Consider the following 13,808-nt stretch of genomic DNA (forward strand, 5'->3'; position numbering starts at 1 on the left):
ATTTGCCTGCCGTAAAACATATAAAAACACAGCAATCATTCGCAAGTCCTCTCCCAACAACCCAACTATTCACCCATATCAAAATCTGATAAAAATATATGCAAATTACATAAACAGATGTGGACAAAATAGTTGGGGCCCTTCCACTGAAGAAAGAAAAACTACAGTGGTATTTGAAATAATTTGAAAATGAAAAAAGTAATGCTATAAAACTGAAGGTTAACTATGTTTATTTGTAATAACGTAGATTTGATTGTAACTTATAACTTCTTATGATTGTAATGCAATAATGTGCTTAATAAAGCTGCTTAGAAACAATAATTATTGTAAAAAGCGCTTGACAAATAAACTTGAAATGAATGGATGGATGAAAGGAAGGAAGGAAGGAAGGAAGGAAGCAAGGAAGGAAGGAAGGAAGGAAGGATAAAAAAACATAAGGATGGATGGATAGATGGATGGATGGATGGATGGATAAAAACAGATAACGATGGATGGATGGATGGATGGATGGATGGATGGATGGATGGATGGATGGATGGATGGATGGATGGATGGATGATGGATGGATGGATGAATTAATGGATGGATGGATGGATGGATGGATGGATGGATAGATTGAAAACAGATAATGATGGGTGGAAGGATGGATGGATGGATGGATGGATGGATGGATGGATGGAAGGAAGCAAGGAAGTATGGATGGATGGATAGATAATTTATAATTGGTGAATACAAATAGTATTTTTTTCACTAGATGGATGGATGGATGGATGGATGGAAGAAGGGAAGGAAGGAAGGAAGGAAGGAAGGATGGATAGATGGATGGATGGATGGATGGATGGATGGATGGATGGATTAAAAACAGATAATGATGGGTGGATGGATGGATGGAAGGAAGGAAGGAAGGAAGGAAGGAAGGAAGGAAGGAAGGAAGGAAGGAAGGAAGGAAGGAAGCAAGGAACGATCGATGGATGGATGGATGGATGGATGGATGGATGGATAGATAATTTAGAATTGGTGAATACAAATAGTATTTTTTGCACTAGATGGATAGATGGATGGATGGATGGAAGGAACGAAGGAAGGAAGGAAGGATGGATGGATGGATGGATGGATGGATGGATGGATGGATGGATGGATGGATGGATGGAAAAATGGACAGAATGGTGGACAGATGGTCAGAGGGACAGACAGATAACGATAGATGGATGGAAGGAAGGAAGGAAGGAAGGAAGGAAGGAAAGAAGGAAGGAAGGAAGGAAGGAAGGAAGGAAGGAAGGATCGAAGGATCGAAGGATCGAAGGATGGATGGATGGAAAACAAATAACAATGGATGGATGGATGGACAGACGGATGGACAGACGGACGGACAGATAGATAGTATAGACTTATATATTATTATTAGCTAGTTAGACTATATATTAGTACATAATATACAATATTTATATGAATATAAATGTAATTGTTTGCACTATTTTTAAATATGTTGCATATAAAACTGATTTTATCCATGTGAATTCCAAATATGAACTTGTATGTCATATATGTAATTTTCATATATTGTCATATGTCTTATTTCAGTTTGCATTTCCGTTCTAGAAATATTCAAAGACCTCTACAGACACAGAAGGTCTAAAAGAGTGTACATCTCAAGCGAACGCACTTTCTCAGCTTAGTCTTGAGGTTTTTGCTAAATCTCAACCCTTTGTGAAGCTGACACCCCTGAGAAGTTGATTCACAACCGGCCGGAGGTGCTAAACTGAGCGAAGACAAAAGAATAATCTATCTCCATCTGCACTGTCAGAGGTAAATGATGAATTTAGGCCCTTTACTGCAGTTGGAAGTCTCACCCTGCTAAGGGATCGTATATAAAGAGTGAGTCAAGCTACAAAAACAGACGCACTGTCCGGAGGAAATTAGGTCAAATTATCAGATGAGTCACGGCTCCCTGATGCCTAAGGTCTCGGTAGAGGTTGGTGGTCCCTTCGAGCAGCTCTGAGTCATGGCTGAGGTTTGCTCCATCCGCAAATGAGTCCAATAATCTCCCCAAAAATGTGTCCTGCATGTCATCGACTCAAAGTTCATGCCGGGTCAGGTGATTATGAGAACACTCACCACATCACCTGGGTCTCCGCTGGGTCCCGGGGGTCCTGTGATGCCAGGAATTCCTGGAAGACCCTGGGGAACAAACAGGCACACAAATTAAAAACCACATGGAATCACTTTAGAATTTCTCATTCGTCATTTCCTATTTGTTTTGCAAATTAATCTGAAAAAAAAATTTTTAATGTCCATTCCTTTTACAACAAACTCTTTTTTTTTATTAAAAGGACACATTTTTAAAAAATAAAGCTCATTTTTTTATATTTATATAAGTCTCCTAGAGTTAAATAATTGTTCATTCACTAATATTACTTATTAGTACTATTCAGCTGATCTCCGGTCAGGCGGGAGGACTTTTAGCTTAGCTTAGCATAGATCATGGAATCGGATTAGACCATTAGCATCTTGTTAAAAAATGACCAAAGATTTTTGATAATTTTTCTATGTAAATCTAAGTCGATGTGTTCGGTGGCCGAGACGCTTAACGCACTGCAATTTAAAAAAGCACATGCAATTACAAAAAACACCAGCAAATAAAGAATATCTTCATAAATTTTACAGCACACAAGCTGCAAATTGGTCACAACACAAACAACTGAAGAAACGAGCTGCAAATTGGTCAAAACACAAACAACTGAAGAAACACGCTGCGAATTGGTCAAAACACTTCCCGCAAACCACGAAGACAACAGAAATGTTTCTAGGGGACCTAAAAACATGACGGACCCTGCTGAGATATAGATGTGTTATTATGTCTTGTAATCAAGATATTAAAATAAATTAAAACAACTCACCTTTCAAAGACCTTCAATCACTTCACTGAGCAACAGTCACGGCATAATAACTTTGTTTAGATGCAGCAGTTTCGTTCCGTGCAACAGAAATGCGGCTTAGAGAAGCCTTTACGATTAATTAACCTTGCGCAGTTAATAGTGAAATCGGCTACTCGTTGCATCCCTAATAACGATATCAGTTCATTGTACAAAAGGCCTTTTCTACAAACATATACAAAATATTCCGGCTGCCCGCGCCACTCGCTTATCGTGACTCACGCTCTGCGCCGCCTTCAACTGCAGCTCGTGCTGTATTGAACTGATCCACGTCAGTCAGTTCGACTTAAATAAATTAGTTTTTTATGTCTTGGAGGGCCGGAACAAATTGCCTCGGGGGCCGGATGTGAATAGCCCTGAGATGACCAAATCATCATAGTATTCTGACTTACTTGTGGGCCTGGTGGGCCGGGAGGTCCTTGAAAAAATGCGCCCTGGTTAATATAAAACACAAGGAGATTAGCATCAGATTGCTGTGGCCAAAATGCATCAGTGTGTGTGTGAGTGTGTGAGTGAGTGTGTGAGTGAGTGAGTGAGTGAGTGAGTGAGTGAGTGAGTGAGTGAGTGAGTGAGTGAGTGAGTGAGTGAGTGTGAGTTTCACACTTTGGCACTCACGGGTTCAACGACAGCTGGCTCTCCCTTCTGTCCTTTCGCAAATCGCACACCCTGAAGGAGGAAGAATGGATTGAGATTAGTTGAGATCCTGGTTACAAGAAGTTGAGATTAAAGATGTTACAATACACTTTAATAGTCAATAACAATGCCAGTGTGAATTTAGGACTACAGAATGTTCTAATAAAACACGCTAATTTGTTTTTACAAAAATGCGATAAACCTTTTTTTAAAGTAAGAAAAATTTTATGAACATTGAAAATCAATTAATGGATTTGAATTCTACATATTTATTTAACACTGATGATAAGGAAACAAGCTTGCATGTTCTCCCTGCGTTCGCGTGGGTTTCCTCCGGGTGCTCCGGTTTCCCCCACAGTCCAAAGACATGCGGTACAGGTGAATTGGGTAGGCTAAATTGTCCGTAGTGTATGTGTGTGTGAATAAGTGTGTATGTGTCTCCCAGTGATGGTTTGCAGCTGGAAGGGCATCCGCTGCATAAAACAAATGCTGGATGAGTTGGCGGTTCATTCCGCTGTGGCAACCCCAGATTAATAAAGGAAATAAGCCAAAAAGAAAATGAATGAATGAATGAATAATTAAAACTTAAGATAAAAAGATTCTTTAGATTCCAGTATTAAGTAAACATCTTTTTAAGGTCTATGTAAATAGCAATGTTTATGCAAGTAAACATGAAACATAAATAAATAGTATATAACAAATAAAAAATACTTTCATTTATTACTTTTCTTATTTTCTTATTTGTGTATTTATTCATTTATTTACTTACTTGCTTTTTTATTTATTTACTTGCTTATTTATTTATTTACTTATTTATTTATTTATATACTCATTTACTTATTTATTTACTTTTTTACTTATGTATTTATTTACTTTTTTATTTTATTATTAACTTATTTATCTATTTACTTATTTGTTTACTTATTTTTACTTATTTATTTACTTGCTTATTATTTTTTGTTTATTTAACTACTTATTTTATTTATTTTTCTCATTCATTAATTTATGTATTATTAATTAATTAATTAGTTTATTTATTTATCTACTTATTTGTTTATTTATTTATTTATTTATCTACTTATTTATTTACTTATGTATTTACTTTTTGATTTATTGATTTATCTCCTTTTTATTTATTTATTTATTTATTTATCTCCTGATTTATTTATTTATTTGTTTATTTACTTATTTTATTTATTTTTTCTTATTTATTTATTTATCTACTTATTAATTTATTTACTTATTTTATTTATTTACTTATCTACTTATTTATTTATTTACTTGTTTTTTACTTATTTATTTATCTACTTATTCATTTATTTATTTACTTATTCACTTATTTTATTTATTTACTTATCAACTTATTAATTTATTAATTTATTTATTCACTTCATTTATTTATTTATTTATCTAACTACTTATTTATCTATTTGTTTATTTATTTATTTACTCATTTATTTATTTACTTACTTATTTATCTATTTATTTACTTATTTATATTTTTATTTAATCATTTATCTATCTATCTATCTATCTATCTATCTATCTATCTATCTATCTATCTATCTATCTATCTATCTATCTATCTATCTATCTATCTATCTATCTATCTATTTATTTACTTATTCATTTATCTATCTATTTATTTACTTATTTTTTTCTTATTTATTTATTTATTTATTTATTTATTTATTTATTTATTTATTTATTTATTTATTTATTTATTTATTTATTTATATTTGTTTACTTTTTATCTACTTATTTGTTTCATTTATTTATTTACTTTTTTATTTACTTATTTAATTTTTTTCTTATTCATGTATTTATTTGTTTATTTATTTATTTGTTTATTCATTTATCTATTCATTTATTTATTTACTTATTTATTTGTTTATTTATTTATTTATTTATTTATCTACATATTTTTTTACTTAAGTACTTTATTTACTTATTTATTTAGTTTGTTTTTGACTACTTATATTTCTCAAAGTACATGTAAAAATACTTCGGGCTTTGTTAGTTCAGTTGAAAAATAACTGTATTTGTATTTTCAGGTCATTTATTATAGAGTTACAAAGAGTACCTCTCCACCCCATGTGTCTGGCCTCTCCCTTTCTGCGTGGTCAAATCGCTCCTCATAAATCTCATACTCCTCATATTCCTGCTCATGGCTGTCTGAGGCATTTTTAAACTCCTCATACTCCAAGACCTGTGAATGCACAAAACAAACCAACATCAGGGTTTCACCTCAGAAAATGTTCACAATGGTCAAGGCCCGGAAGCAGTAAGGAGCACTCATACCTCATAATCAGTGATGTTGGGGCCGACTGTCACTGTGGAGACTGAGAGCACTTTGTGCTGATCGCCGTAAAGGTCATCACTAAACTCCTCGACCTCTGGTGTTTTAATCGGCCTCTCCTGCTGCACACCGACAGAGGAGCAGAGTCAGATACGACACAGCCATGGCAACCGCAACCATGGAGATACTGAGCACAGTCAGTCACTTCCAATCTACTCTAAAGCCTGAAATATAGTCTACACAAGTACATAAGTGCAAATCTGAAGTGTATGAGAGTGGAATTCCACAAATCGCATTGTATTTTTAGTATTGCTATATATTGAATGTTAGCATAAATGTTTTTGATCAATGCTTTTATCTCTTCAAATTCAGCTAGTGCCATGGCTTAGCACCACTCGATACTCGTTCACACCATAGTTGTTCTAAGTGCGAACTCATGCTTGAATGCAACTCTTTGAGTACTGAATAGTATCAAGTAATGTACCAAGATTTGTTTGTAATGCAAGAACACAAAACTTCTTTCACTGATATTTAAGTCTCAAGTACTGAGCACTTGAGTACTTGGGACTTAAATATTAATATATATTAATATATGTGAAAGAAATTTGTGTTTGCGCATTACCACTCAATTATGTTACTCAGTACACATTACTCAAATATTTAATGAAATTTATATTTACAAATTACTGAAGGTACTCTGTACTAAAATAGGTGATACTCACATTTGAGTGAAATAAGTGCACACTTGCATTACATACAAATCTTGGTACTCAAATCTCAGTCACAGAAATACTGAGTACTTGTGTACCATGATTTGTATGCAATGCAAGAATGTACTGAGTACTGAGTACCTTCACTGAAATTTAGGTACCAAGTACTTAAGAAATTAAAGGTGCAGTATGTAAGTTTGACACCCGGTGGTTGAATTAGGTATAGCATTCCTGGATCAAAACACGCGCAATCGTAGGTTGCCAGATTGAGGACCAACAGGAGTGACTATTGAGCCTAAAGGCTGATTTAAATCGTGTACTATTTAAAAGCAACGGCACGATATATTGAATATTTTTCATATTAAAAGGAGCTTTTGTTTTAACCAACACCTGAAATTTATATTTTAAAAGCGGGTTCTATTTGTTGCAGCTTCTTACTGCAAATCTCATCACGTAGCGTGTTTTTAGGACACAGGGTTACAATGTAACCTGTTTACCTAATGTTTACGTTCATAATATTTATATATAGTCTGCTACTGTCCACCAGAGGGCGCATTTCGGTCACGGGTGCATGGTTTTCTAAATTAATGAATGAATAATGCGTTTTTTTTCAACAAGGCAACCCGGGGTGCAGAAATATAATTGGCTAAAGTGGCAGTGGGCGGGTTAAAAGAACCAAAACAAAGACAGCGTTCCGGCACGTAAAGCAGAATATCTGACTTCAGCATTGTTTTTCAGATAAACATGAATGTTCACTTGGCATGTTTCTTAAATATCTGCAAACATATTATGGTATGTTATGCTTTGAAAGAGTCAAAAACTTACATACAGCACCTTTAAGTATTTTTTTCAGAGTATTTCAATACACACTACTTGATTACCAAGATTTATGCAAGAGTGCATGTTTACATAGTGATGGATTGACAACCGCTGTTTACCATCCACCTATTTTGAAACATTTTTAAATATAGCATTTAATTATTGTTCGATGGAAATGCTAAGATGCTCAAACATTTTGAAAACGCACATTAAAAAGTATACATAGAGTTATTAAAAAGTTAAAATTACACAACTGAGTAGTATAAACAAAAAAAATTGCACAAAAACTTTTTTTGTGTTTAAAAGTTAAAAAAATTGCACAAAACACATTTCCTATATATAATTTAGTAAATTCCAGCATGTGCATCAAAAATCGTGATTTTGTTTTAACAGATCATGTGATAACAAAAATGTGTGCGATTGGATGGCATTAACTGACAAACCAGCAGACAGAGCACATTGCAGAATAGCTGAAATGTTGCTTTCAGTCATTCTAAAAAGTCCGTCAGCAAAGTTGTTTGGTATTTTTACCTCCCAGAAGTTATTATATTTAAAAAAATCATTTTGATTAGGAACTAAGGATTATATTCTCTTTCACTAAGCGGATGGCAACAGTGCTTAAATTTGCAAATACTTAACGCAATATTTCAGTTTAGCACATGAGTCTAATTCACATCTTTGTATGGAACAAAAGCTATTGCGATGCCACTTTATAATGTAGCAGCCAAGCATTTACCACTGCATTTGTGTACTTGCATAGAGTTTATTTTTGGCTTAACTGTGCTCCACATCTCTAGCTCATGGTTGACTAATTAAATTGTTAGTGCAATTCACAGGTGCGAATTTTCAAAAACATTCTGGTTATAAAGCCGGGTTCAAGGCATAAATACTGCTGAGCAGGTGAGTGTGGGGTAGAAGGTTTTATTAACAAGAGGAGATGTCAGCGCGAAAGCCTTATGTTCTGGTGGCAGCCATAACAGCATGAAAGGGGGGGTGAGCAAACTTGGCACACTCATATTGGCATTCGAGTTCTACCTCAGCAAAAGCTTGATTCATACAGTAAAAACCACATCTATCAGAACTGTCAGAGGTAAATGTATCAAAAAGATGCATGAAAATAAATTGATGTCAGACACGGTCCTCTTTTTCATTCTGTCTTGGAAGGCATCATTCTGATTCAATCTATAAAGCGTGCCAAGTCAACAAATAAAACTACACTTCAAGTGTAACACTACGCCAAAACCTGAATAAAATATACATCATGTCTCACATTCAACTTATCAAACGTGTCACTGTTGAAACAAGCCATGATACATAAGCATTTTGAGTCTACAAACTATAATTTTTTATGGCTACATCTATTGGAAGCAGAGTGGGTAACACTTTATTCTGATGGTCCCTTTTAGATGTTCTTTTAATTGTAAATTAACTGGCAACACTTTATTTTAAAGTCACAATTCATGGTATTAACAACCCATTAACTACGACTATTATCTCAATAAACTGCTTTTTAGCTGCTTAGTAAGGTTGTAGATCCTTTGAGTAGTAGACCTTTGTAAGGTAATAGACCTTTTTGGGTTTTTTGATTGGATTAGGGATGTACGGTCATACTTAATAGCAGGTGCCCATACTCGGTCCTGGAGGGCCGGTAGCCTGCAGAGTTTAGCTTCAACTTGCCTCAACACACCTGCCAAGACATTTCTAGCAAGCCTACTACCCAGCAAGCATTTTTTTGTTTTTAAAAGATGTCTAATAGACGTTTAAACATAGTCATCTTGGCTAAAACAAGGCTAAACTTGGGCTGTCAGTGAAAATATCATAGACATAGCCCGAAACTGGACTAGTCGTCAAAGAAGCAGAAATGAATGACTACACATATAAAGTCTGTCTAATCTGTCTATTTGATGATTAGTTTTGGGCTATTCTTAGATGTCTATTAGATTTTAACTGACAGCCCAAGTTTAGCTTTGCTTTAGCCAAGCTGTCAATGTTTAAATGTCTATTAGACGTCTGTTTAACACAAAATTGTTTGCTGGGTGAGAGTTTGATTAGCTAGCCCAGGTGTGTCTGATTGGGGTTGGATCTAAACTATGGAGGACACCGGCCCTCCAGGACCTAGTTTAGGCACCCCTCCTTTAAAGCTACTAATATACAGTTAATATCTTAATATTAGGCTAGTAATAAGCCAGTTAATAGCATTAATTGTGACTAAATAAAGTGTTACCATTTAACGTTAAAAAAAAATATAAAGTCTCATCAGAGTTTTAGTAAATTGTCTACTTAATACTACGAAACTTACTTCAACAGAAACAAACTTTGCAAGTACATGTCTAGTATCCTACTAAATCCCAGTCTACTAAAGGCACTTTTCCACTGCATGATACAGAGCTATTCGGTTTGGTTCGGCTCACTTTTGGGGCTTTTCCATTGAGTTCCATACTTAGTACCTGGTACTCTTTTTAGTACCACCTTGGGTGAGGTTTTAAGCAAGCTATATCATTACTAAACAATACACACTGCTTGGTCACACAGATTGGTCTGAGAGAATCATCACAACCAATGTTACTTCTAGCGTCATTGGATTTGTGGTACAAAACACCAAAACTACTAAAGTATGTTTAAATAATCAGTAGCAGCTACTATTGTATTGTTGGTTCGCACTAAACCATTTTATACCTGCAGGAAAAAGATACCTCAAGTGGCAGTATTACTTTTGGTAAAAGAGGTAAAGACTTTCCTCTTGTTGGTAGCCAAAGAGTGGATTGAGCAAGAGCTGGATGGGAGATCCCAGAATAAGAATGTTTGTGTCACAGCAGATGAGTCAGCTCAACTATAGTGATAATCTCACCCACTTTAAGGGGTACTAAATTGTGTAAATAAAAAAAGTGTAAATGCAAACTGAGAAGAGAAAAACTGAACCAAAGCAAGCCAAGCCTTGGTGAACCATACCGTACAGTGGAAAAGCAGCTTAATATGCTAGAGCAGGCGTCACCAACCCTGTTCCTGGAGATCTACCTACCTGCAGAATTCAGCTCCAGTTCTGATCAAGCACACCTGAACCAATTAATTAAGCAGCACTTGATAATTAGAGACAGGTGTGTTTGGTCAGGGTTGCAACTAAAAACTGCAAGAAAATAGCTTTTCAGGAACATGGTTTGTGACCCCTGCTCTAAAGAGTCAATCAACAAGTACAGTAGTTGAAAATGTACTTATATAGTCAACAGTCTAAAGGCGACCATCAAAATTTGAGTTTTGGTGCAGTTACTGGGTAGGTTAGATGGTGAGAAGGCTGGTTAGTACAATGGATGACTGGTGGTTAAAGTTTGTGAGGGGGAGTGAGTGAGTGACTGGTCAGGTGGATTATGGGGAGGGAGCGTCAAGTACGCACAACCACACAGGGACTAGACTTAGGGTCTACCTCCTCCTTCATCTTTGGGGACTCAGAAAATGCAGGAGCCAAAACGTTTTGGTCCTCAAGATCTGTCACAGGCTTTGTAGTGGGACTGCTGTCCTGATAGGTGTCAGGTTCATGAGTTGGCATGTCAGGTATGGAGTCCATCAGATCAGTCATCACTGTTGGAGACTCTACTGGCGTCTTCATCTGCTCGGTCATAGGTGGATCTGGCTGCTTTGTTAAAACTGGTGTGGTTTCTTGAACAGGTTCTTGAGCCAAATACTCTGGCAGCTTAGAAGACACCTCGAGAAAGCCTTCTTCAAGAGCTTCAGCCTCCTTTTTCTTCTTACGAGATTCTTTTTTGCCTTTCTTGCCTTTCCCTTTTTTGTTCTTTTTGCCTTTGCGGTCTTTTTTGGAGCGCTTCTTTGGTTCCACGGGCTCATCTCCCTGCATGACGTCATCAAGGTTATGGATAAGACTGGCCTTTTGTAGATGGGGCAAGATGTCAAAGGATAGGTATGATGGTATGGATGAACAGAAAAAAAATGTTAAAGAGACAGTTCACCCCAAAATTAATCTTAAGGGAATAGCTCATTAAAATGTACAATTCTGTCAATAATTTCCCACCCTCATGTCGTTCCTAACCCCTGAGACCTTGGTTCATCTTCAGAACACAAATTAAGATATTTTAGGTGAAATCTGAGAGCTCCCTCATCCTCCATTGTCCCGACTCGCTTGAAGTCCAGACAAATACCACCTACTCTCTATAGAGGATAAGGGGACCCCTCGGATTTCATTTTAAAATACCTTAATTTGTGTTCTAAAGACATATGAAGGTCTCTGGGGTTAGGAAGGACATTCGCGTGGGTATTTGACAACAGAATAAAATTGTTTTGGTTAACAAATCCTACATACTAAAGTATAAAAATAAATCCTGCTCTAACTTGTCTACATTGGCAGTGGATAATGGCCAACAAGACAGGATCTCAAGTAACAAATGTTATATGTCACATGTTCTGATGATAAATGATAAGCAAACCATAACATGTTATTTAACAATAATCCCAGCCTTGGCTGTTGGTCTCTGTGCATGACTGTGCATTCATGAAAATCTATTAGCGCTGCAGTTCACATCTATAAAACCCTCATAAAAAAGTGTAATCTAATTTCCTCACTGAGCTGAATCTCTCCTGACTGCAATTCTGGTTGCCAAATGACAGCCAGAGTGACAGATGACTCATCACTTATATACTCAAAGACATCAGATATGTTCACGTCGGATATGAAACTGTGCCATGAATTAATTAATCTTAACATCTTGCAGATTTGACACTTTTGTGGGAGATTGGGCGAGAACTGTATCACTAATAGAGCCCAATTAACATGCACTGATATTCTGTACGACGTATGACTAACAATCAAGGTTAGGACTTTGTTAAATATTACATTTCAGTTTGTTTTGGTAGATTGGCATTTGTCCATGAGAATATTCTAATACTTTTTTACATGTTTTATTTTAAAAACGTGATGGTTACTAACAAAGTCTCTTTAAGGCAAGCCATTTCACTCAGCGGCCATCTTCGGGCAGTATGCTCAGGCATTCTGTTTCAATGGGGCAATATTAAATTCTCCAAAATTGCTTGACAAGATTTATATTAAATTTCATATTAGGAATGACCAATAAAATAAACAACAACTGTCTCTTTGGTTTCATTTCTAAATGTTCGAATCACACAAAATCTGTTTCAAGTCTGGTCCGAGCCCCTCCCCCGGAGAATCATTAGTCTATAGAAATCAATGATTGGTTCCTGCACTAGTAGGTGGGGCTTTATTTGCCATATTGACCGTTGCACTTTTCTCCATAGACTGATTTCACGTGGCCGCCATTTTAAAAGTGAAATCGAGGCTGCGGTGGGAAGAAACCCAGAAGTACCACTTGAAGTCACACAGTCCATTGTGTACCTGGTTGTATATCTTATCAGCGAAAAAAAAGTGACACAAATTTATAATTTCACCGCTTTCCGGGTGACCCGAATGTCCGTTCTGAATGGATAGTGAAAATAAAATATCGGATATCGGACCTCATTTTCAGTTAAGTTAAGGGAAATGTCACTAGTTAGCAAATGTTTTTTTTCCCAAACACAAGTTAATGAACTGATTCTTTCGCTATATTAGACTTGTCACGATACTGATTTTCGTCATCAATCTGTACTGAAATAAAAAAAGCACGTCCATTTCCCGCTAGGCATGGGAGGATAACCATTTTCAAAGTATACCGTGGTTTTGAAAAGTCAAGGTTTTAAAACCACCAAACTTTTCTGCTATACCGTTCCTAAGGCATGAGTAAGATTTATTTTTTACGTATCTCCAGCAGTTAGATCTCCAAATATGCAGTTTTAAATTAATTTATTTAAATCGGTGTTTTTGAAGTTAATAAAGACCAGCATAAGTCAATGATTCATTTTAATAATTTAGCCTAACATGTTTACTGCTCCAAAATATTTAAAATGTTTCTCAAAATAAAATCTATAGTGTTTAAAGGTGGAAAAGGTTTTTGTTTTTTACCCAAACACTAAAATAAACACAAAATTTATTTTAGAGCAGTAATCGCAATACTGTGAAACCGTGATATTTTTATTCCCATGCCTATTTCCCGCTAACATTTAAGCACTGTTGAACGCATTCTTAAACACTGCTGATTTGCCATAGTATTCACCAGTGGTCACCAGAAATGACTGTGATTGGCCGTGAAGGTCATCAGTTCACCGCACTTCACAGATGTTTACCGAGTGCAAACACAGACGAGTGATCCGCTGATGACTCCACTGATCTTCACGACTTTAAAACGTTCCAGTGTCCATGTATCTGTGTTTGCACTCGATGAACAGCGGTGAACTGATGACCGTCACAGCCAATCAGTCATTTCTGTTGAGCGCTGGTGAATACTATGGCCAATCAGCGGTGTTTAAATGTTAGCGGGAAATTAATGTTTTTTAATTTCAGTGCCGGAACAACACTAT

General features: G+C 35.9%; 1 protein-coding gene across 1 annotated transcript in view; it reads right to left on the reverse strand.

Annotated features, from left to right (window-relative positions):
* col5a3a (collagen, type V, alpha 3a) overlaps positions 1-13,808 on the reverse strand; it is a 134,031-nt gene that overhangs the window by 49,410 nt on the left and 70,813 nt on the right. The window contains exons 6-11 of the mRNA XM_056454092.1: positions 10,813-11,271; positions 5,868-5,987; positions 5,650-5,775; positions 3,549-3,599; positions 3,326-3,367; positions 2,116-2,178 (exon numbers count right to left, since the gene is read on the reverse strand). Coding sequence (XP_056310067.1) covers positions 2,116-2,178; positions 3,326-3,367; positions 3,549-3,599; positions 5,650-5,775; positions 5,868-5,987; positions 10,813-11,271 — 861 coding nt within the window. The remainder of the gene's footprint in view (positions 1-2,115; positions 2,179-3,325; positions 3,368-3,548; positions 3,600-5,649; positions 5,776-5,867; positions 5,988-10,812; positions 11,272-13,808) is intronic.

The sequence above is a fragment of the Danio aesculapii genome, chromosome 3 (genome assembly GCF_903798145.1).
Source record: "Danio aesculapii chromosome 3, fDanAes4.1, whole genome shotgun sequence".
Lineage (NCBI taxonomy): Eukaryota > Metazoa > Chordata > Actinopteri > Cypriniformes > Danionidae > Danio > Danio aesculapii.